The 25,874-nt window shown below is 34.1% G+C and overlaps 1 protein-coding gene across 4 annotated transcripts in view; it reads right to left on the bottom strand.

Moving 5' to 3' along the window:
• The window catches only part of DYNC2H1 (dynein cytoplasmic 2 heavy chain 1), a 159,506-nt gene that overhangs the window by 57,025 nt on the left and 76,607 nt on the right, over positions 1 to 25,874 (bottom strand). For all 4 annotated transcript variants that reach the window (XM_064645170.1, XM_064645168.1, XM_064645166.1 and 1 more), the window contains 13 exons: positions 25,481 to 25,570; positions 23,463 to 23,528; positions 21,302 to 21,352; positions 19,139 to 19,216; positions 17,895 to 18,026; positions 16,441 to 16,513; positions 13,534 to 13,694; positions 11,528 to 11,653; positions 8,164 to 8,274; positions 6,210 to 6,365; positions 4,207 to 4,282; positions 2,529 to 2,740; positions 577 to 681 (listed from right to left, as the gene is read on the bottom strand). In XM_064645170.1, coding sequence (XP_064501240.1) covers positions 577 to 681; positions 2,529 to 2,740; positions 4,207 to 4,282; positions 6,210 to 6,365; positions 8,164 to 8,274; positions 11,528 to 11,653; positions 13,534 to 13,694; positions 16,441 to 16,513; positions 17,895 to 18,026; positions 19,139 to 19,216; positions 21,302 to 21,352; positions 23,463 to 23,528; positions 25,481 to 25,570 — 1,437 coding nt within the window. The remainder of the gene's footprint in view (positions 1 to 576; positions 682 to 2,528; positions 2,741 to 4,206; positions 4,283 to 6,209; positions 6,366 to 8,163; positions 8,275 to 11,527; positions 11,654 to 13,533; positions 13,695 to 16,440; positions 16,514 to 17,894; positions 18,027 to 19,138; positions 19,217 to 21,301; positions 21,353 to 23,462; positions 23,529 to 25,480; positions 25,571 to 25,874) is intronic.

Raw genomic sequence — 25,874 nt, 5'->3', positions numbered from 1 at the left:
GCTGAGAACTCTTTACTATGATATAGCCATCTGCCATATGTTACAGTTAAATCAATAATGGAAATATTTAAAATCAGTGAATTTTTAAATTATTACCATCAAACACCCTCAAACTTCCTTTTCATTATGTTGAGAATTTCCTTATGACATGCTTAAGTAGCTATTCTCCAGCGAGAATAACTTTTTTAAAGAAAATCATATTCCTAATTGTAAAGATGGAATTTTTTGACTACCGAAAGAATTCTTCAGAATTTCTTTTTCAGAAAAAGCATAAATATTACCCCTATTTAATGTGTAAAACTATCGTGTCACTCTTCAGTGTGAACTGAATTGTATTATTGGAAACTTTCTTAATAACTATTTGTTTATTTAAGTTCTAGATTCATATTCTTGTAACTAAAGATTAACTGTTACTATATTAAAGTATTCTACAGATAAATGTCAGTGCATCAAAAAAACCCCATCCATTTACTCCAACTTTCTTATGGAAGCAGATTTATGAACAGGTGGTTGGGTTCTTGAGCTTATACTAGCTGCAGAAAATATTTAGAGGCCAATGAAAAATGCTAATTTTACCTGGGAACTGATCATGCGCTGTGATGAACGAGCAATATTAGCTGGCAAGCCAAAAAAGTCAGGTTTATCATCTTCTGGAAGGCTTTCAATAATATTGCGATAATCCTGCATTAGAAGAAAAGAATAGACATAACTAGGGGAACTTTTTATTCAGCTCATGAAAATTAACACTGTATGCTGAAAAAAATTTCATTAGGTGCACTGCATAATACAAAGATTAAAATAGATATATAAGACACGAGATATGCTGGTAATCTTATTTACAGATTTCTTCATTTTATTTATCAAAAACTATCTTCTTTTATACAGCATTTCCACTCTAAAAGAGCAAAAAGCAGTTCTGATTACAGTGATGGTATTACCTGAAAAGAAAAATATGCCAAGACTGTCCTTGAAAAGTAGTTACAATACTTCTGTTGAAAACTTAAAAGTAAGATTAATGACAAAATAAATTAAAAAAAAAATCCCCATCTGGAATTCTAAGAAAAGTATAACACATATTTATAAAATTAAGAGCACTCACTTCTATTTAAATCTATGAAGATATTATCACTCAAAGAAAGTAAAATAATTTCCATAAAAATAGGCTTGCATAATATGGAGATGCAGAATAGCATCAATAGTGACTATAATGTAAGAGTCACTAGAGATGCCCTCTTGCACAAAACAGAAAGAGGCTTTTCAGCCTAAGGTAGACTAATAGTGCTGGACATCTCTTTTATTGTGATTTAAAGGCAAAAATATTTACTATTTGAAAGTCTGGCTGCATCCTCTTGCATTGTGTCATGTGCATTCTGCCTTTGCTTGCAGGAGCATGTGCTAGATAGACACACTTTAACATGGAATCTCACTTCAGAAGTAACAACAGGAGCAGACCTCTACACCAAACACTGAGGGAACACTAATTTAGTAAGATATATCATTGCAAATAATTTAAGGAAACAAACTTAGCTTTTTTTTTTAGTTATGTTCTACTAATCAAAACTGCTTGCAGAAAAGTACTGAAGATACAAAACTATAAATTCTTACATAAATAATCATATAAGAAATCAAGAGATATTAAATGCAGTGTAAGGTAGAAAAAAGATTCATCTACTTGACCATATTATCTACAAGAAGAGAGACCAGCTTGGTTTGTTTATTCCTTCCCTCTTTATGATATTAACTCAGCATATCTATAGAAAATAAAAACTATCGGTCATATTAGAGTAAAAAAAAAAACCAAAAAACAAAACCAACACAAAAAAAACCCAAAAACCAAGCCCCAAACCAAAACAGTCAGAAGCCAGGTAGAGAATGTCAATGACAGCAATTTACTTTAACTGGGATAATTCTGTTTACATCAACTCATATTAGAGGTCTATGATTGAGTCCTAAATTAAAATGCAAATGAATCTTAATCATAGTAGTAACAATAATAGTATATGAAAGCATAGGGAGAGTTCAGTTCTTTAGACTGAGGAATTCCCTCTCATTTATGCTAAAGGAATACTAAAGAAGAATCAGAATCCATATTTATCACCAAATAAAATGTCATACACCCTCCACGGCATGTCAGCAGATTATGTCAGAATATTGATATATTTTGGAAATATGAAGATATATTTAGATTTTCCTATTTCATCCAGAAGTTGTAGGAATGTTTGGCAGTTTTGTAATACACCGTTAATATACTAAATAAATAAAAATGTAATTATATCCTTTTTCATAAATTGACCCAATTTCTTTTATACTCAATTCTTCATAGCTATGCTGCTCTGCACCACGGTCCAATCACATACCATAAAAAAGAACAGTGAATGAGCACTTAAGGGTTAGTGCTCCACACAAAAGAAGTCCTGAAGAAATAGAGGTATCCTTTGGATTGTAACTCTGGTTTACTTTGTGGAAGTATTTCAAGAATAATTCCTGAAAATAAATTATTTACTAGGTGAGAGAAGATGGATACCTACCAAAATACTGCAGGAATTCGGTAGAGAGATCGAACATGGGAAACTAGTCATCTTCTTGCCTCTGGCATTTAAACTGCCAATGACTCGTGAATTGAAAAGTTGCTTCAAGTAGGACCGAAGAATCCTCATATCAAAGTAATTATCTACACGGCCTCCATAGATTGCATTTTCAAACAAGCCATGAACAAATTCCCACTGGAAATCTTTGAAACCTATCAATTAATTAATTAATTATTATTAGTTTTATAACACTGGATAGCATCGCATTATAAGCATTTCTTCTTGTCACTGCAGTTCTTTAGCAAAATAAAAGAGACATGAACACATCAAATAATTAATTTCAAATTATTTTTCTTCTATATTATAAAATAGTAAAAGTTGCAGAAAGTTGGATGAGTTTGTAAATATCTGTCATTGATAAAATGAACACTTACTGTATTTCAAAATGAATTATTAGAAATATAACTTAAGTCTTGAAGTGCTTTTTGAACCAATTGATTATATTCATTAGTTACATGCATTTCAGAAATTATGCTATTAAAACTTTAATTACGTGCTCCTCTGTCATAAATAAAAATTTATACACCATTTTGTATGATGGTACCATCTGATCTCATAAAATAAACTCACTGATTAAATTAAAAGCAGACCATGCTCAAAATAGGTAAGATTACTCAAAACATCATCTTTCAAACACAAAAAGGTCCAGGTTAGATACCTTGCAAATCATTATAAATCACACAACATAACACATAAAGTTAAGCATGTTACTAGTAATTTCCTGGCCAGGTTGATGTTGTAATAGATTATTCTGGCTTAGCTATAACCCACAAGTTCAAAATATCTTATTTTTCCTTCATTCTGTCACAGTCGTCCAAAATAACTACATGGCACAATGATCTACTTATATCCTATTGCTTTCATATGCAGGTAAAAGCTTGATTAGAAAGGTACTTATTAAAGTCCCTTGAAAAAAGGAAGTGGCAATTACTTGAAGAGGGGGTTTATTGGTGGTAACTGTTGTTTCCTAATACTTCAATCATTCTTTCATAAGAAAAGCAGTAATGATGATTAGATTAATGATTATTGATTAGTTAATGATTCAATCTCTTTACACCACTGTATGTTTCAAGTCTGTGTAACTGAGCTCTAATTTCTGAAGTACTAATAATCCATAAATCCCATTTAAGCCAATGATCATAAATTAGCTCTAAATATCAGTTCCTATCTTTACTTGAAATTAACAAAATGCAAAGATTTAAAAAAAAAAATTACCTTTACCAAAATAACTAATATTAAGAAATTCCTACACTACTTAATAGAACAATAAAGTGGGCTCCATCTAATATTGAGTTTCAATATGAAGAATTCATTCATATTCAATTCATTTATTCAATATACAGGGAGTTCATACTGGGAAGGAATAGAGACGCAAGATTCCATCTTACAGGCAGCCCTGTATTTCCTATTTGTTCCTCTGCACTCAAGAAGCTGAGCAGAATACTTCTCGGGCACCAAGAAACTATTGGTTTACCGAGAAATGGATTTGTGATGTTTCTAGCTTTGCTCACTTTTGATGAGCTCTGCAGCATCTCCACTCTTATCTGAACATTGTAGAAAGATAAAACTCTCCATTCAACATCCCTACTAATGGGACTTCCTTTAAGACGTGACTTACCCTCAAAAAGTGTGTCAATAATGTCAAAACCAGCACGGAGATCGGATAAAGAAAATTCATAAAACTTGGTCCAACCCTATCATTAAAAGAAACCCAAAGAATTTAATTAGTCACACAATGATGATCATGAAGTAAAATACCAGTATTATGTGATTACTGAATGCTGTATAATACTAAATACTGAATGAAAACAACCTGTGCCCTCTAAAGTGCAATTTTTGAAACATTCATTTTTAAACATTAGCTCTACCACTGCATTTAGTTTTACATACTTACACAAACCAGAATCCATCGAGTATGAAGAATGTAAACTTAAGTTTATTTTATTTCCTAACTTTATTTACTTCAACTAAAAGTTGCTGACATCTGTGACTAGATCATTCACTGAATTATGATTTTATTTCTGAGAGTCTTTCAGTATTTCAGGATATAGAAAGGATTTTCATAAATAGGACTGATTCTTCAAACAGAGTCTTTACTATACATTCATCGTCTTACTCCTTAATTCACGTCACTTCATTTCTGACTAAAAAAATTATGAGAAAAGCAATTACTGCTACTATTACAGTGAAAATGCTGACTGTCATATGCATATTTTAATCATTTGCAGTTTGTACCTCCTTTCTGTTCTTGGTGGCACTACTCTTTATGTACCAGTAATGTGTAGTGTGTATGTAATTGTCATAAAAAGCTTTCATTATAAATGGATAAGTATAAATAAATATTGATATATGATACAGAATTTAGGAAATACAGATCTCAAAGGTATGTCCTGTTGTTGTATCTTCTTATGGCTGTACCTTTGCATATGGATCGTATCATAGCAACATGTGCATATGACGTGAAGTGCACAAACATGTCAACTTTGCACACGTTCAGTGAGATGGATACAGTCTCAGGTCAAGATTGTGGCTGCTCCACAGATCTCAAATAACTATCAGCCAGTCACCCAGAAGGTCATATACTGGAAAGATGCTCAACAGTGTTCATGTTGGGGTTTTTTTACAGATCCCAAAACAACTCAAAATTCATTACAAAATACAAAAGCTTCTACCTGAGATTAACTGCAGTCCATCAATGTTAGAAAAACTATCACTGTTTGCACATGAGACAAACGCAATTACAGAAGAATTAAAGAGAAAGCAGTAATCCTATCTTGTGTTACTTGAAAAACTGGTGCTAAATGAACATGAATTTGAACAAAGACAAAGGAAAATTCATGTGTCAGTTTAGTACTTTAAATATTTTCACCTATTGTACTCTTTAACACCATATTCAAAAGCCTTCTACTGCAACAGGCAAACAACCTTACAAATCACAAAGTCAAAAGCAGCAAAAAACTCTAATGTTCCAGGCTATGCCAGACCAAATCCTTCAGATGACAGGGTAATTTCATCCCTAGTCTAAATAGAATAAAATAAACAAAACATACAGCAGTTTGCTGGTTGAGGGTTTTTTGTCTGTTTAATTTAAGAATCTGCAGTCATAAAGAAATGTTTACTTTAAACAATAATTTGTCTAAGGAAAAAAATCACAGTCTCTGAAAACCATTATAATCCTCACAAGAAATTAATACCTTCCCTTGTTCTTCCTTCTCCCTGAGAAGGGTTTGTGTATAGCAAGAGTAGATAATGTCACCTCCTCCTTCCTAACAAAGTCTCTTTTCTCATCTCCCATTCAGTTGTGTGTTTCCATAATACTTTTTCCTGTCCCAGGCAAACAGGATTCACAGAATCTTTTCCATGTGACTTCATTTCTTCATCAGTATCAGTTACTACACAAATCACAAAATAACCGCATGCAGGAAGGAACAATTTTCAGAAAGACAGGAATTGAGGTTACCAAGATCTTATTTTGCAATGAATTCAGAGACAATGAAGGTAGGCACCAGAAGTGTCCAAATTTTTCTCATTTCTGAACATGATCCAACAGGAAAAATACTTCCAAGTACAGAAGTTAATAAATGGGGTACATTTTTAAAAAGGTAGCAAATAAAATATTACCTGAGGGATAAAGTTTCTTCTTTCTTGACATACAGCATGAAACCATGCTAAACAAAAGAGAGACTGTGCTCGAGACAAATTTCCCTTTTTATTAATTTGCTCTGGTGTCCAAGATTCATACGTTCGCAAGAGGTTCTTTTTGAGGCCTGGAGGTGCCTGCATCAGAAGGAAAGACACTGTTCTAGACAGAAAACCTGGTATTTTTATGTGCTATTTTCTTAAATTCTAAGCTAAAATTTGTAACTTAAAGAAATGACAAACAGTGTTTAATAGAATAAAATTTAACAAGAAAAATATTTGTTTGTAATAAATGGCCTAATAATAGAATGATTCTATACGGAAAATAACGTCAGCATACTGAAGGAAATTGTAACCCGGACCAACTGACAGGACTGTACCACACTAAAAGAACTTAGTGAAAGAATAACACTCTATCAAAATATGTAAGCATAAACTAAATTCAACTGTTTTCAAAAATACAACTTTTCTTCAGATTTTAAAGTTCAACTACCAATTAATTCTGTGATGAGTGTCAAATTGCCTTTTGCCATCACCTCACTCTGTTAACTAGCATACAGATATGGTATAGATGAATGATAAAATGCTGGTTCTCTGATTAAGTGGTAGGTAATGTTCACAACCACTAGAAATAACTGCATTTAAGGTGTATATAATAACAGAAATTACAGTGCTTAAAAGTAAAAACTACTGGATACTCAGCCATTTTCAAATTATTTCCAAGTGTGAAGGCAAACATAAATTTTAAAGAGATTTAAATTACACTTTCATATTTCTAAGAATGTTCTTTCTTTTGAAAAATGGTTGTTAATATTTCCATAAGATTAACATAATTCCATATGCTGCTTATGCACACTTCTGAAAAACAATTGCAAAATACTGTAGTAAATTGACTTTTTCTTTTAATATCTGCATCTTGATCGGTAACAGTTAAGGGACATACTACAACCACATAATAATCAAATATCATTCACCAAGTCATTGTCTATCATTGTCCTTTCATGATAACAAAATATTTACTAAAAATGAAAAGAAAACAAAAGGATTGAGAATATTGCATTTGTGCAAAGTTCCAATTATTTCAAAGATAGTGGGATGAGTAACTTCCAGAAGTTAGATGAAAAGAAATGTGATGATCCTACACAGTCTTGCAATTTCTGTACCACTGAAGGGCTCAATATAAGCAAGAAGGTACTCAAGAAACTTAAAAATACCTGCAGTCAATATAAAAGTATAACAGTTTTGGATTGTGGAAAGTCAGCAACATTGGACTCTAAAGGTCAGAGTTTCTCAGTTTAGCTGTAGGCAAAATCTCCACACTCCATAATGAATGGAAGATTTAGTAGCACTCCTATCAATGATTTCCATAATGGACACTGCTTCAGTGCATTCATTAGACTACTTTCCAATCATTTGGAGGAACACGGTCCCAGTTATTCCTTAAACTGAACCATTTCAAAAGCAAAGGTCTCAATTTTGAGTAAAGGCCTTTAACTGTATGTTCTGCTGTACAGGAGGAAAGCCATTTTTGTTGAAAGGGTCCAGTGAATATAAAGCTATGGGGCCAAAAAGGAAAATAAGAAAGTGGGATTCTGTGATCTTCAGATGAGGATGTTCATCAAGAAGGAGAAATTCCTTGTTTGTCATCCATGTAGTATCATCTGTGTAGATTTTTGCTCTTAAGAAACACTGATTAAATGCACAAAAGAATTTGGAGCACAAGACAGAACAACTACTTTCCCTATTTAAACTTATTTTCAGTTCAAACTTTCAATTGGAAAAAGTATCTAGGAAAAAATTCATCTCTCAAGGTAAATTCATAGCATTTTTTGAAATATAAGGTAAAGTCACTTATTCTATTTAAACATATAGTTTACTATACATCTAGATTAGTTTCATGTAAAAATCAAATAAAAACTTTCCAAACAAATCTTACTTCATAAGTTATTTTCAGACTTGACTGAAGCAAAATCGGAGTAAATTTTGGATGAACTTCGGTAGTAAGCCACAGACGAAAGTTTGGTTGAGGCTGTAATGTATTCAGTTCCTATTAAAAAGATGATATACATTGAAAAAGGTTTTGAGGTGGTTTTTTTAATATATAGAACAGTATTTACAAAATTATAATACCCTGGATTAGAAAGTTAGGCTTATCTAAAAAAATCTACAGCTGTTTTACATATAAGGTTATTCAAGACTATAGTTCAAGATGTATTGTCTCCACACATTCTATGTCATCGCTGTGCTCAAACTTGAAGTTCATCCTAGCTGTGTCAAAATATTTGCACCTTTCCCCCAGATACTAAATTGGTGGCATAAAAATACATAGCAGTTCTTTACTTCTTTTAAGTACAAAAACACCAGAAGTCTGCATCTCAAAAGATGAAGGCTTGCAATGTGGGCTGCATATCAACAAATCTCAATGACTTTCAACAACTGTATAGCTATATTCATTTTTTCCTCTTCAAGTGTTTGTTGTATGAACCCTTTATGTTATCATGATTCATGGAAAACTGAGATTAGGAAAAATGAGTTCTAAGAGAAATATTGTCAAAAGTTATTTAAAATATAAAGGTTTCACAAAAATATGTAATTATTGAATATGGACACACACTGCTGGTGCTTTAGGTGCTGCTGAAACAGATATATTTTCCATTGAAGTTGTCTGACAATTGACTTCAGAACAATGTCAACAGTTTTGTGTACATGTGTTGGGAGAAACATAGGTTAAAAAACTCAACAGATTTTCTCACAATCCATTCATTGTCATAATCTCTAAAGCATAATCATTATCATTTTGGTTTTGGTGTTTTTAGTAAAGAAAAAAATTCTGAAAAGTCATTACTTGTCCAGATATTTTGCAAAATGACAACTATAATTGGTACCTAGAGTCATGGAATCATGGAGCTCGGAGGGAACTGCTGGAGCCTGCCTAGTCCAACTCTCTGCTCAAAGCAGAGCCAGATTCAACAAGTTGTCCAGACCTGTATGCAGTCAGGTTTTCAGTATCTCCAAGGATGAAGACTCTGCAGCCTCTCTGGGCAACCTGTTTGTGTTTGACCATCTTCACATTAAAATAAGTTTTATCATTTCTTTAAATGGCATTTCTTGTATTTTAGTTTGTGTCCATAGCCTCGTCTTGTAATGGGACACCACTGAGAAGAGACTGGGTCTGTCTCCTTTACTCTTTCCAATCAGCCAATACACACTAAATAACTAAGATTCCTCTGAGGCTTCTCTTTCCCAGGCTGAACAGTCCCAGTTCTCCCAGTTTCCACTTGTATGATACATGCTCCAGTTCCTTTATCACCCTAACCCTGTACTGAAGTGGCTCCAGTATGCCCATGTCTCTCTTGTACTGGGTAGCTGAGCACTGGACACAGAATTCCAGATGTATCTCACCAGTGTCAAGAAAAGGGGAAGGATCACTTCCCTCGACCTGCTGGCAATGCTCTGTCTGTAACAGCCCAGGAGGCCAGTCACCTTCTTTGCTGCAAGGTCACTTTGCTGGCTCATGTCACCTTCTTACCCACTAGGACTCCTAGGTCTTTTCTGCCAAACTGCTTTTCAGCCAGTTAGTCCCCAGATTGTCTGGGTGGCCGGAGCTACTCCTCACAGGAAGCACTTAGCATTTCCCTTTGCTGAACTTCATGAGGTATCTCCTCAGTCTACTTCTCCAGTTTATTAAGGTCCTTTTGGATGAAAGCACACTCATCTGTTACATCAATAATTTCCTCCAAATCTTTATCATCTCTACTTGCTGAGGATACACTTTGTCCCGTTACTCATATCATTAATTAAGATGTTAAACCATGTTGGCCACAGTACCAATGCCTAGAGCACAACACTGATGACTGGCCTCTGACTGGATTTTTTGATGTTGACAACAACCCTTCAAGTAACACAACTAGGCCAGTTTTCAATCTACCTCACTGAGGTACACTGGGGTCCATATTTCATCAGCTTGTCTATGAGGATGTTATGGGAACTAAACCAAGATTTGATAATGAACCACAGCCTTGGAAGCAGGAGTTTTAGGAAAAGAAAACAAGAGAATTTGCACGCTAGCTCAAGCATCATTATCTGCAGTATGCATCCTCTGATACTCTGTGCTTGGCTACAAGACATCTAGTGGGGGGAAGCTGTAAACTGTGAAGGTATCATTTTCTTATTGATAAAGTTCACGTTGACCAGAAGATATATTTCATCTTCTTAAATTGAAAGATTGTGAGAACTAAATTTATGTACCCGGATGGAACTGAATTATAAATATGCAGAAGTCCCTTAAGATGATGTTCAAGCATAGGAATTACATAGCCTCACACTTGTTAATGATATGCAAAATAGACAAGGGAATGTGCAGAGTCAACCATCAGCAAATCTCAGTCTATATTAAGTTTAACACATTCAGTATTACATTCTTTCGGAAAGAATAAGAACCTCTTGACACATATCCATATTTTAATACTTGTAAGATCTGAAATTTTGTAATCAGCAAGAGGCTTGCAAACGCTTCCTTACTGTTCACTAGCTTGTTCAGATTAGATGACATACACCAGTGTTATCTTGCTTTGCCTCCGCATTTTTTCAAAATGGATTATTGGAATGCTAAAGGTACATGTGTGCCACACTGAGAGACAGATGATAGACTCCAAGATCACATCCATGGAGTACAAATTACAAAAAATCACAGAAAACTGGAAAATTAAGACTGTAGTTACTGTTGATAGGAATTCTCTAATCTTCTTCTGGGTAAATTTCTTTTGAGGATTTCACAGTGATATACATGAAAAGTGTGTCATATAAAATCACTTCTGGTCAGCAAGTTAATGATCTAACATGCTATAACGAAGAGTGTGTTTCTAGAAAATATTAGATAGACATTTTAATCTCAAATTAGCAAAAACCTCTTAGTAACTCAGGCACAAGCTATACTTCACAAAAACAAGAACTGCTAAAAATTAAGTCCTAGAACTAAGGGAAAAAGAAATTAAATTCAAGCATAGATAGATTCATAGTTCAGCAAACATGGGCAGTATCTCAAAGTACTAGAAGTCCTAACTGGAACATTTTCCCAATCATCATGGTAGAAATACTGTACACTGTATGAAAATGTTCACACAAAAAAAGGAGCTGCTTAGATCTGCAGCAGTTTACCTTATTCATGACTGAGAAAACTGCAAAGGTGTATTTTTAAACTGGAATTTTGAACATCACCATGGAAATGTCTAAAATGTTTCAGAAATTTTGCATACTAATTTTGTCTGGTTTCCAATATCTTCTTCTCTATTTGCCCTCACCTTTTCCAACACAGGAAGCCAAGATGTAACGAGATGCAGGTTTTTTAAACAGAGCCATTCTCCATTGCGTGCACATTCTTTTAGAGTTTGAATAGCCAGGTCAGCTTGGCCCTGGCCCATTGCAATCTGAAATGACAGACACAGTTGCATCAAGAACTTATCATTTAACAGCTAAATACAAAATCATGTTTTCAATGTAGGGTGTATATGTAAAAAAGGAGTGCTAAAGATAACTAGAATTTTCTCTAACGTGATAGGCTACTAAAGTAGGGAAAAGATTAAGGAAAACAGTTTTCCTTCACAATTTCTCTAATCAGAGTTTGTTAAAAAAACCATTACCTAGTCTCTTTATGGCAAAAAACATACATCCTTTGGTGACAGTAATGTTATTCCCTGGGAAGTCAAAAAGTAATTTAAATATCAGTGACTAAACTGTACTACTGCAGAACTGCTGATACAATAAAAACAAGAGATAAATGAGAACAAAGTTTCTTCTGAGTGGAAGTTAGGAGTATTTCCTTTGAAGAGAAACACTCAGTTATATTAAGATGAGTGAAAAACTAAGGCTGGTCTCTTTCCAACTGGGAAATATGAATAGTTTAACATACAGTCCTTTCTTCATGTTTTATAGCACCATATTTAGTTCTACCTTAGAATCTATTTAGAAGCTATACATAACAAAAACCCTGAACCAAACAAGTTGAAAATAAAGTGGTCTTAGCCAATCTGAAAAGTCTTGTCTTGGCATTATTATCCTCTACCTAAATAAAACTTAATATATCTTGAAATAATTTAAAATAGCCAAAAGAAGATAAGGTAGCAGACAAATTTAGCACTCTGTTCTTCATCCTATATGAGAAGTAATTCAAGAGAGAAGAAAAATCTGATCTTTTATGTTCTATTTAAATTACATGAGAAAGTGCAGGAAAAACCCACAATATTCTCATTAGTAGGACACCTTTCAGATTATTTAGCTTTGAGTACCACTCCTTAATTGAATACCATATCATGCTACATTTTAAAAGTCCAACATGTAAAGAATATTTAGAGATAAACATAAAAATCCACGTGGCAGAGTAAGAAATATGCATTCCACAACGTTCATAGTTAGATAAGCTGGCAGTAGGTTCTTAATATTTACAGTTTGATGGGAAAAATATATTACATCAGTGTATATTCTAGGAAAGGAACAATTTCAAGGACTATTTAAAAGCAACATTAAACTTGACGTTTTCCATTTCTATGTTAACCAGTGATTGTCTAGATAACAACTTCCCCCCCCCACAGATATTTCAAATGACAGAAGGAAATAATTTTTTATAGAAAGGTATAAAGCATATTGTTACTGTGTAATGGGAATATTAGGAAACTACTTTTATCATAGAATAATTTGAATTGGAATGGATCCTGAAAGGTGTCTAGTCCAATCTCCTGTTCAAAGTAGGAAAGATCAGATGAGAAGCTGAGGGCTTTGTCCAGTGGGTTATTGGGAACCTTCAAGGTTCCCAAATTTCTCAAAATATTTTACAGAATTTCACAAAATACCGAAGTGTTCACAAACACTGAACATCTGATTTCCTTGTTCAGTTGAAGAAAAAAAAATGCAAGTCCTAGAAGCAGAGGAAATTATGAAGTCTAGTCTGGCCTAGTGCGTTTATATTTCAATTACTCCACACTAAAAAAAGATAACGTTGTAGCACATATAACAATTCTCAGCCTCTTTTGTTCTCTTCCATCTATCTTCTCATTTTTTCCTTCTCCACGTTGGAGGAATGCCTATCATGTGGATCCTGCTTCTGTGAGGATGACAAATTGTGTCTCTCTTCTCCAACCAATTTTGCAAATGGAATGAGAAGTTAATGTCAAGACAGGTAAGAACAAACACATAGACACCAAACTATGTTTTTACATATTAACTTCCTTGAAAAACAAGGTAAAACAGATATTACTACAGTAAAATTTTACACATTACATTTTTTTAATCATTATGCTTATCTAAGACTGACCTGATGGTAGCACTCAGTACTTCTTTCAACACTGGCAAGTTCCTGCAACTCTTGAGAAGGATCAGCACCAGGAGAAATTATTATCAAGATGGGCTCAATTTCCATAGTCTCTTTATACAGACGTTTCATATTCAGAGGTGATGGAGATAATTCCTTTATGCCTATAGTTAGAATTAGAATTATTATGGAAATAAAGTGACTCTCCATGATGGTGTGGTCATTTGGCAGTCAGAGTTCTGTTCCATGGAGACCAGAAAACCAGTCTTAAAATAAGAACAAAATCCTTACAATATGCAGGTATAAGACATCCTATTTTGATAAGAAAAATAAACAAGCATGGTGCTTGGATTTCCAGCTTGACAAACATAAACTGCAGTCTTTATTTAGAGTGTAGTCTTCAAGGAAACATACAAAAAGAGAGAAGTGGAATAAGAAGCTATGCTATTTGCTGAAACTAATTGCAGTGTGTATGTCTGCCTGTACAACACCTCTCCTTATTGTCCTAAGAGCCTTAATTATTAGACTTACACGGTTCTTGGTACTATGATTACTTCTGTCTATTATTTGTTTTAATATACAACTTAAATAGTTAAAGTGTTGACCTAGTAAAAGCAAGGTATTTATACACGAGCCCAAAGCTATGTGTATAATAAATTGTGTTAGCCATGTAGTTTCATGCATCTTTAGACTGGTCCTTAAGTAATGAAGCTTTAGGTGCAATGGGAAATCACAACATAAAGCAAGGCAGAAGAACCCAAATCAGTGACAACTATGCCACAACTACTAAATGATGCCATACACACTTCCTTGAGGGCATGGTCTGCTTTCAGACTTGAGCTATTACACGTTCCCTGTAGAACAATATATAATATGGTATATAATTTGTACCACAGAATCATAGATTAATTTGGGTTGGGACCTTAAAGATCCTCTAGTTCCCGCCATAGCCAGGGTCACCTTCAACTAGACTAGCTTGCTCAAAGCCCACCCAGCCTGGTCTTGAACACTTCCAGGGATGGGGCATCCACAATTTCACTGGGCAATCTATTCAAGAGTCTCACCACTCTCACAGTAAAGAATTTCTTCCAGATATCTAATCCAAGCCTACTCTCTTTCAGTTTAAAGCCATAGCCTTTGTCCTATCACTACATGCCCTTGTAATAAGTCCTTCACCAGCTCTCTTGTGGGCCACCTTTAGGTACTGAAAGGCTGCTTTAAGGTCTCTCTAGAGCCTTCTCTTCCCAGGCTGAACAACCTCAACTCTCAATTCATAGGAGCGAGGCTCCAGTTAATACGGTGCATTTCAGTATAGCATGTAAGATAAAGAAATAAGTATGCTTTGAGTGTCCAGAAAATACGTTCCTAGAAAGTTCTTATGAACCTTATCTTCAAAAGAAATTATTTTAATCCCTCTTCATCCATAAATTTAAAAATATATGTAAAAGATGAAGCAAAAACCCCCATATCTGGATAAAACAGAAGTGAAAGGCTTTCTTGTAGGCTATTAGAGCTCTTTTGGAACTCATTTTTCTTACAGGAAAGCAGCCAAAGTAGATTGGAAACTTAACAGCTCCTTTTCAAACTAAAGGAAAGTTTAAGTAGTTTCAGGGTAAGCATCCTGAAAAAGACCCAGCAGAAAAACTATGAAAAAATATTCATACAAGTGTGACATCTTTTATCAGTTAGAAAGTGCTAGTCATGATTTATGACATGATCTCAAAATAAAATCTCACTGATATGCATGAAAAATCTGTGGATGATTTGTGGATGACTTGCTGGTTTTGAAACTCCAAATGAAGATAATGGTATTCTGCCTTCCTTGGTGAGGCTGCAGCTTCATTCACCTAAAACCATCCCCTCGTGCAGCATTCCTCCAAGGAACTAGTATAAAAATAAGCAATTTATGTAATTTATTAAGATTTGGAAGACAGTAAGCAGGCAAACTCACTCTGCATTCAGGTCTCTGCTGGGCTTTGAGCCACATGGCACTGCAGATCACATTTGTCATTTGATTCCAACAGGCAGAGACATTGTCAGCATGGGCCTTTTATACTCGCCATCGACAAAGTATCCTCTCTATCTACTAATAATATTTGACAGAGAAGCTATATCTTAATCCCAAAAATAACAGTCTTGGTTGCAGATATGGAGCCAATTTTGACCAACAAATGATGCCCACAGACAGGGAGCATAAAGGAGTAAAATAAAGTGACTTTTAAAACTTACAGTGTCCACCTCGATGAGACACTCATAATTCATCTTCCATATACCCATTAACTGCTAAAAACCGAGGGAAGGCTTTGGTGTGCTATACTGCAATATTAAGATTATTTGGCATACAGTATCCACTTCAAACTGTGGATACAATAGACTTCAGAAGGGAAATAGACTAACTAGAACAAATAGACAACCATAGCATTGAATCACTCTAAATCATGTATATTTTTAAACAGACTGTAAAAAGTATGACACACCAAGAGACAGACAAAAATTACTGAAATTATTAAATAATCTTCTGAGACTCAATCTACAAAATTTCAAATCTAATGACATTAAATGAAGTAATATTTTTTGGAAAATTTGTGTCTTAAGGAAAGTGCTGCAGTGTAAAACTTTAAGAAAACCAGTTATCTTCTTTTCTTAATTAATTCCAGTGTTCAAGAATTCATTAAAAGAATCTGACAGATCTTCTACAGTATTTTCAATCACTATGCAGCATAAACCGAACAATTTTAAAAGCACTTTTTAACAATACTTTAAAAGAACAAAACCAGCAGGTCCATTTACAACATATTTTCAAATTCAGAAACTTAGGGATTCCATAACAACTATAAAATAAAAGCAACGTAGGACAAAAAAAGATACTTAATTGTTATGCAGAAATAATCTGGTGAAAAATTAACTTACCTAGGGTTTTACACGCAAAAAGAGCCATGGCACTCTGTAGCCTGTCTGGTCGGACAGCCTGGACCACAAGTACCTTAAAATAAAATATATTCGGGGGAGATGAGTCTATAAAAGTATATAGTGACAATTTAAAATGCAAGACTCCTCTAAGACTGCTGAATTCTTTAAACTTTTCTTAAGAACAAAGTTATCTTCCCTGAATATATAAAGCTATCTGATCATTCCTTTCCAAGACAACCTACTGTAATTGTTCTTTTGTAAGTAGCTTTTCTATTAATAGAATCAGAGAATAGATCTATACCTAATGTCTATTTGTAAGCTACAACCTTTCCTACAATGTTTTAGAAAAAAGGTAGCTATGTGGGTAGCTAGAAAGCAAACTTAGCTTTATACTAGTAATCTAAATTCTGTGCACATATACAGGCAGTAATGTCCTAACTGAAGTACTAATGTTTCTGATTTCAGTGCAAATTAATTTACGAGTGGTGCATCAATCTCACCACGTAGTTTCATTACATTTCATCAAGAGAAATATTCTTAATACTTTCTGTACAAGGAACTAGATATACTGATCATTCCAGATTTACTTTCCTATAAATGCAGAATTTTTCTGACAATACATTGCACATATAAGAAGTGCTCTTCTGCATTTCATAGAATCAAATATGACTCAGAAAAATTCCTTTCCAAAATGGTTTGTTCCTTAATTCCATGCATACTATTTAGAAATTTACCTCCTCCATCAAAAACTCCAAATAGAGAGCTCCTAAGAGCCAATCAGCATGAAACTACATGAAACTACCTCATCCTTTCTTTGGAATGGGCCTTCGTTTTTTTACGTGGAGTGACTTCAAATGAAAAATCACAGCATCATTTGAAAGTAAGTAATGACATGCCTTCTTCAATAAACACAAAAGGGATTACATTTTCCCCTTCCAGTGGAGAAGGACCCTCAGGTAGAGGACGGGATTTTCTCCTCCAATATTCTTGGTGAGTTCTTTATCATCAGGCTTTCAAGAATAGTCATATTTCGTGACTACTATTCTAAAAAAGAAGAGGCTGCTACTGTGTTCTGCGTTTTTCAGTCAGATGTGTGAGTTTGTAGATTAAATGATGAACTAAACTAAAGATACTCAACAAGCTGACACATCCACCAGTAACAAAGCAACCATGAAAGAATTTTAATACCTATTATTGAAATTAATTCTGAATATTACTATACCTTACAGGGTGTACTCAGTTGCAGGCAATACACCAACACAAAAAAAGACTAAGATAACAGAGAACTAAATATGCATTATGGTGAAAGAAAATACATAATCTTTAGACTAAAAAAACTAGTTAAACTGTAAGATAGTGTAGATACTGTCACTGCTTATAATTCAAGCAGGCCTGGATGTAAAATTTGCTTTTAATGCTGAACTTATAATTAATTTAATAAATGAAAAGATTACCTGCTGAAATAAGGAAATTCTTTTTACAACAGTAGATGGAAAGTCTTGTTCACATACAGAACTCTGAGAAAAATTGTGCCACAGACTTTCATCTTCAAAGCAGAGTATCTGATAAAGACCCGGGAGAGAAATCTACAAAACAAATAACGTATAATTAACTATAAAGAAGAATAGCCATTTGGACATTGTATATTTTAAATAATTTCCAAATACCAGTTATGACCACTACTTGTGCACATCACAAAATTCAATTTTATCCTTGGAGTTAAAGAAGAGTACATTTTAAAATTAACCATTTATTTACTATTACTATTCCCTGGAAATGTATTTGCATTGTATTTTTGATTTTAAACTTAAAGGTTCTTTGGTTTTAAATTTTGGGCTCTACCTTTAAGTCTTTTGCTTTAATCACAATCAGGTTCTTTTTCTATCAATATGTGCTACTGATTCACTCAGTTACTCATTTTCTGTTTGTTTGTTTAAACCTCTAACTATCATGCCTACCACATCGTTATTGTGATTGTTCCTGATCTCTGGTTGAAAAGAAATTAAATAATGGACTCTGGGTTTAGCAACAACAGTTCTTGCCAAAGACCAGTCAAGATTTTCCTTCTTGCTGCTCAGCTACATGCAGGAAAAGAGCCTAAGATGGAATTTCAAGCACCAGTACTTTCTTTTAGTTCCCTTCAACATTGACTGTGGTAGGAGGAACACAAGCGTTTTTGTTTCAGTGTGATTATTACTCAATTTGAGCAATCACAAACTCTGAATCACCTGCAAAGATGTACAGGGAAATATGATGAGAAGACTACTTTCTCAATTAACAGCTTTTAATACAATATTAGGTGGTTTTGTGAAGGTCATTACAAAAGCGGGACTCAAATATTCTTTGCAATTTTTCCTATGTATATTTTTTCTATCTAAAAAAATTGAAGTACTCTGGGTAGACTTTGAGCATTTTCTAATCTCAGTAAGATGACAGGTTCATTTACAAACATTGAAATTCATTGTTAGATGGGGTAGAAATGTTCAAGAAAAAGGGTCAGAAAAATGAGTTTAAAATACTTTATTTTTTTTCAAGTGGGTATGTATTAAGCCATGGTTTCTAAAAGATAGAATAAGCACCTTAAAATAGCAAAATATTTCCATCTCACAAATACATATTTGAGTATTCAAGTCCAAATTCCTATTTGTCAAAACCAAAGTCCTTTAAATTTAAATTCACCCCACCATATGATGTATACCTTCAAAGATGCTACTGCCCAGGCTCGGTCGTGTTCTATCCAAGAGGGAATCTGGTCACGAACACTTCTTTGTGAATCCTTATTGAAGCAAGTTATGTTACACATGTAAGTTATATAAATTTTTGGGAAACACTATATTCAGTAATAAGATGAAACTCATGTTTTTATCAAAAATACCATTCACAACAGCAATCTTTCTGTGGGATTTTGCGAAGTTCGTAAATGGCATAACAAAATAAAAGCTACCAAAGATTTAAATATGAGACATACTGTTCATAGTAACATTTGCTTAGCTACTTGAGCCTGAATATACTTTATTATTTAGAGTATCCTTATGATGCACTCAATTCTAAGTAGTTTTTCATTAAAAACAATTGACAGAAATGATTGCCTATCTGCATATGCGCTCTGAGCAACTGACTTCAAGAAACAACTCCACTGCACATATTTGCAGCCACGAAGAAGATGGTTCTTCACACAAAGAGCAATTTTGGGGTAATTCACTAGGCAAAACATCACTTCTGAACATCTCTGCATTGATAAAGTTTGGCCAAAGCTCTGTTTTTCTGCTCTTTAGGTTTTTGGGTTGGAAAAAATTCTAAGGATGAACAACACGGCTTAAGCTCCAGTGTATTCATTACATCATTTTTTATTAAAAAAATCTTACAATATTCATTAACCAGTCTGACGGTCTCTGCATGGAAATGTATTCGGATTTCTCAACCACTGAGTAACTTCAAAAGTAATCTTAAATGTTCAGCAGAAAAAAATAGAAGGTTTCTTGTGAAAGGATACTTTGGCCCTGAGTCATGAAGTCTGAGAAAGAACAAAACCAGAAAACTCAGAAGCAACTGTAGGAATAAACTTGAGATGGGTCTGTAACATACATTCCAGTTAGAACTGGGGTGATGGATGAATATGCACAGTCTTTCCAAAATCTATGGGTTGTGTGTTAGGTGGGTAAGACTGGTACTAAATTCCATTATACAATCAGATCTCACATAGCTTGAAAATTACCTACACAAGAAAATACTTGACAATCACCCAGTTCACTGACATTTAATTGAATTACAAAGACCCCATAGAGATGAAGAGGAACTTCTGCAATCACACTGAAATGCAAAACCTGTAGAAGAGTCATCTAATGGCTAGAGAAAATGGACTTTAAGGATCATTTCAGGAACCAGTTGCCTGAGAAAACCTGAGTAATACATCGTGTTTTAAGTGACTTGCCACTTCTGCCACCACGCATGGGAACACACCTACTGTCATGAGTGTCTAAAATCAAGGTACTCGCATTGGTCATCGTCTTGTACCATTTAACATACAAGATACCCTGATAAGTATTTAAACAAGGCTATAGGCTAAGAGTAATTGTGAACAATGAATTGTGAGCTGAGCCTCACGGAATGAGCTAGCCTGACTATGAATGAAGGAAAAGTGGAGAAAAGCAAAACAGGAGGCAAAGACTGGGCTCATGATTCCTGATTGTGCTCTTGTTTCCTAAAAACATTTTTCAAAACCTTTGCCAAAATATTTGGCTCAAAGAAGAGTTATAATGGGCAAGATTATGGAAACCTCAGCTTTTTTCTCTACTCTTTTCTACTGGAATGTTATGTTAAAAGTGTACAGAATTGAGAGACACTTAGTAAACTACAGCATGCTTGATCAGGCATGCAAAGAAAGTTTCTTAAGCTTGCTCAGTCACCTAGGAAAACATATAAATACATCTCCAGATGTAGAACTCAAGACTAAGGAAAAAGCAAGTAAAAGTCAGCAAAGTGTGTGGACAATTCCATTAATTCATGCAAAAACAACTCATATATGACTCCGAGAGAAAGAGGGATTCAGAAATGCTGATTTTAGTCACAGAAGAGGGCTGAAAACCTCCTCAAACATACAGTTACAAACTGTAATCCTGGTAAAAGAAAAAGAAAATAAGAAAAGTAAAAAAGGTAAAAAGTTATGTAAATTAGAAAATTAGTTTCCATGTACAAAAAGGTTTTTAAAAATTCATATTTTTATACTACTATGTAAGAAGCTACTTATTTCTTTAATGTATGAATACAATTAATTAAACAATATAGTAAAAATACAAGTTTAATTTTTTAGGATTAAAGTAAATATTACTTATTTCAAAATATGCAAATAAATGTAGCTTACTGATTTTCTTATGGTATCTCCAATGATCACACCTGTAAAAGTCTCCCATTCCTACGGGAATAAATAATAACTCAGATCAGTCACAAGATATCTTTAAGAATAAAGGTTGATATGTAATGCATGTAGGCAGACCAGGATGATAAACAAATTAAATCCTAGATTCTGAAAGAGTCTAAGACTTTTTAAAAATGCTAATTCCCTTTGCAGAATCCAGGCTAAGTGACTGCAGTGCTTTACAAGATAAAGAAGCAGAGGGGAAGTCATACCTTCTAAGCACCCACAGCTCCCACCCTATAGACTATCAACTACCAAGAAGTAACAAATGTTGCTGGCAAGGACAGGGCCTGACAGGGCATCAGCAGCCCACATACAACACATAGCTACAGAATCCATGATTCAACAATGTTTCATGTTACAGTATCCAGCAGATGGCAGGTTTTAGAACAGGGGGCATACTTAATATAATAGAATGACATTGCAAATACTTTGGTTGCACTAAAAAGAGAAACGTTAAATTTATATATGATTAAATCTTTTAGAATTGGTATGTATCCAGGACAGCAGCTTTTAATCATTTTAAGACAGATTTGGTAATTATTTAAAAACACCACAAAAAACATAATGCTCTATTTGGAGGTGGCAAGAAACATACTAAAATTTTTTCGTAAGTATCGAAATTTTTGTATAATCAGAATCTATAATTCTGTGATAAAGGCTTTTGACTAGTAGTAGTACTACTGATACAAACCACAGAATAGTTTTTTACACCCATCTAGTTGAGTCTTGAAACAGCTCTCTCTTTCAGTTACAAACTGAAGTTCCTCTTCCAATGACAAAGAAAATGCTTGTGCACAGAAAAATACATGAAGTATTTTTAAAACCAAAAATTTTGTAATATTTTTATGAAGAAAAGCAAAAGTATAATCTGTAGAGGCACATAAACTACCACAGAAAAATCTATACGCATTGATTCAGAAAGAGAATGTTTCTACTAAAACCCAAGGCATTCTATAATATACTGTTTTAGTTGTACTATAAAATTCTCATCACTATGCAAAAAATTCAAAACTGCAGAAGGCTGAACTCTTTTGGGAGAGGGACTTAGAATACTAAACTCACTAGCAGCATAATAATCAAATTCTAGTCTCATCACATTAAAAGCTTTAAAAGAAATAACTTTAAAAGAATAACCATTTCAGCTTCATTTTCCTCACTAAATATTTTGCACAAGCACTCTTCTCTTAACAATTTAATTAAAATAACTTCTACCTTTCAGAGAAGTAAGAAATTACTGATATTATTTGCCTGGTTTCATCCTTGAGTACTCAGTGTAGAAATGGGCATTATATATAAACTAGATTAGCTCTCTAAGAGCTCTAACAGCTGATGGAAATGCATGCTAAACAATAGAAACCAACACATAAGGCTGTACTTATAAACACTTAAGAAGCCCAGCTTTAAATCAGTCAGAAAACTATTTGCAAGTTGCTGCCATCATGACTTTAGAAACTTAAGAAAGACAAAGCAAGATATTTTCAGAAGCCCAAAAGAAATAATGAAGATGAAATAGGGAACTTCTAATAATGAAGAGTAACCAAGATATGCTTCTACCAACTAGATTAATTTATTTTTATCATTGCTGAAAGAGTGGGATTTTACTTTGTCAATCCATATGTCTGCATTAAAACTACATTGCACTCGTAACATCGAGAGGTTTCAACCAACCTTTCTTAAACCTTGTACCTTGAGCTCATATGCTTCATATAATCAAATTCTATTACATCCTTCAAAGGTATTGCCTGATTTTTCCTTTTACCCTATAATGGACTCTCCTCTATTGAACTGTCATCTACTACATCGACTCCTTCTGGTCTCCAGCTTCTAGTACACAAAGCCATAGTTTTGTCTCTCCATTCCATGTAGATATTTTAGAAAATTAAATATGTCTTGACTCAGGCTAATCAGCCACACTTAAGCAAATGTATTAAGTCAATTATGCATATTGTTTCACTGCAGTCAGACTTTACAGAAGTAATTCAACTACACTACAGACAAATATAAGTAAGTCCTATACTTACTGACAAAAACTTTTTATTTACTTATTTACTGTTCATATTACATTTAAGCAAAATACTTGGGGATTTTCTTCTCTAGCACTTACATTTTCTTGAAAAAGTTCAGGGTGCATTCCTCGTACAAAATGTAGAGCAAACATTAGCTGATCAGCCTGAAATAAAAGCAATAAAAATGTACTTATATGCTTGGCAAAAGTCACCTGCTTTTTTTATAAGCAACATTAGCAACATAAGTGATCTCTAATTCCATAGTAATGACTTAATGACATATACCTTAATGCAAAATTGCTACGTACCTTTGCAACTGAGAGACTAACCCAAAGTGGTCAGTGGAGTGGGTGACAAATAGGTCCCTACTAGGCATTAGTGTCAAACTCTGTAAGGCATTGGAGGTCTCATTTTACTGATAAATAAAATATGTCCATGAACATTACATGACACTGAGAACAAACTACACCACTCAACTCTTTCATCTTCTCAGACAAGCTCTGCAAGCAAATTCAAATCCAAACTGCCTATTAGGATAGTCCCTGGATGATTCAGTATCCAAAATTTGAATAAAAATTGTTTGGAAGAAAACTAACTGTAACAGAAACTATTTTGACAAATTAACAGTACAGGTGGGTGAATTCCAGTGCTCAGGAAAATTTCTGGGCACAGCTTCACTTAGTAGCACACATGAAGCCTAGGTACACACAAACATAGATATTAACCACAGACAGAAAAAACCATCCTTCCCAATTCTAACATGGTTAAAAACATATAAACTTGTATCGGCTATACCTTTTATGAAGACATGAGTAAAGCCTCAGTGTCACAGCAGTCTTTACAAATTTTCATGGATAAAAGGTGGAAGTAGTAGTGAATTGTTGATGGTGTGAGGAGTTTATTTTTTCTCTCAGCTATTAGAACACAATATTAAGCTGGATGGACCATTAGTCTGAAGCCGCACAGTAACAGACTTTCAGTATTTTCTAAACTCCAATATGAATGCTCACAGTTAAAATCCTTCCTACTAGAAATCTCCCCTCTGTGCCCTACACTTGAAATCTCTGCTCTTTTCTTATGTGCAAAAATTGCTGCCTTCCAATATTCACAAGACGTAATGACTTAGTGGAACACTTCACATACTCATGACTTCAAATGCAGACATTAAATATGATGAGAACATTCCATGAGAATCCCCTTGGACTTTGATAAACAAAATTTCTAAGAAATATCTGCTACCTCTGTACCTTAAATAAAATGTTGCTAGATTGGGGGAGAGGGGAGGAATTGGTGTAAAATTTTCAAGATCTCTCCATTCTCACTGATCAAACTCCAGACTTGTGTAATTTCTACTACTACTCAAACCATCTATGCAGACCTACTGTGCATTCTTCAGGCTGGTATTATGAGACAAATACCTCTTGTCATGATAGTTCCATGTGAAAGTAAAACTTAAACCAGAAAATGAAAGGCATATCTATCCTAGGTTTTCAATAAGAAAGCAAGAAAAGATACCTGACTGACATAAAGAAGAAACACATTAGGAACATCACATGGAGGAACAAGGGAACAGATGGAAACAAACAAGGTAGCAGGTAGAGATTTGGGACAGGCTGAGAAAAGAGAAAGGAGAATATCACAATGTGGGGGTTTTTTAGAATCATAGAATCATCAAGGTTGGAAGAGACCTTTAAGATTATCAAGTCCAACAGTCACTCTACCACAATCACTTTTGTTTCCTTTAAAAAAAAAAAATACAAAAAAACCCCAAATAATCACACAAAACCTTATCATGACAGCTAGGTCAAACACTCATACTAAGGAATGCAAGAAGTAAGAGCAAACAGGAAAAAAAAAGTGCTCAGGAGACGGTAAAGCCCAGGACTGGCTATAAAGCCAAAATGAGGAGCTCTGTGGAAAAATGTCCATAAGCAATATTAATTTTGTCATATCCTAACCTGTTAGGAGGACCTGTTAGTCCTCCTCATTTTGCATGTTAAATATTGATATTGATATTACACAGTACTGCTTACTTGAAGTAGATCAAGTGTTGGTTGCTGAAAGAATACTTTCAAACCCAGTGCATTGTCTTAAGTCAGAAAAAATACAATCTTACCTTAAACAAACAACGACAAACATATTCATACACTGCATGTTTCAGTGAGCCAATAAGCAACTTGATTCTTTCCTCAGTGTTACTTGAATCCTAAAAAAGAAATTTTGGGTTCCAAAAATTCATGTTGAAGTAAAAAATTTTTTATGTACTTTGTAAATTTCAGAAAAATGACACAAATAATCTGGATGCTACGTGACACCAGTTCTAAAAACATATTATTAAATTCAGCTGCACCTATCAATCAGTAGATGATTAACTGAGAAACTCATGCTGAAGTACTAAGAAATAAATATTTTGGGCCTGAATATTTTGATTATGAACATTATACAACTTTGTATAAGGTAAATATACAAAGAATGAGAGAACAGTTTCTTCTCCTAACATTAATATTCTT

The sequence above is a fragment of the Pseudopipra pipra genome, chromosome 2 (assembly GCF_036250125.1).
Source record: "Pseudopipra pipra isolate bDixPip1 chromosome 2, bDixPip1.hap1, whole genome shotgun sequence".
NCBI classification, from domain to species: domain Eukaryota; kingdom Metazoa; phylum Chordata; class Aves; order Passeriformes; family Pipridae; genus Pseudopipra; species Pseudopipra pipra.
The sequence above is the reverse complement of the archived record's forward strand: the minus strand, read 5'-3'. Positions and strand labels throughout refer to the sequence as shown.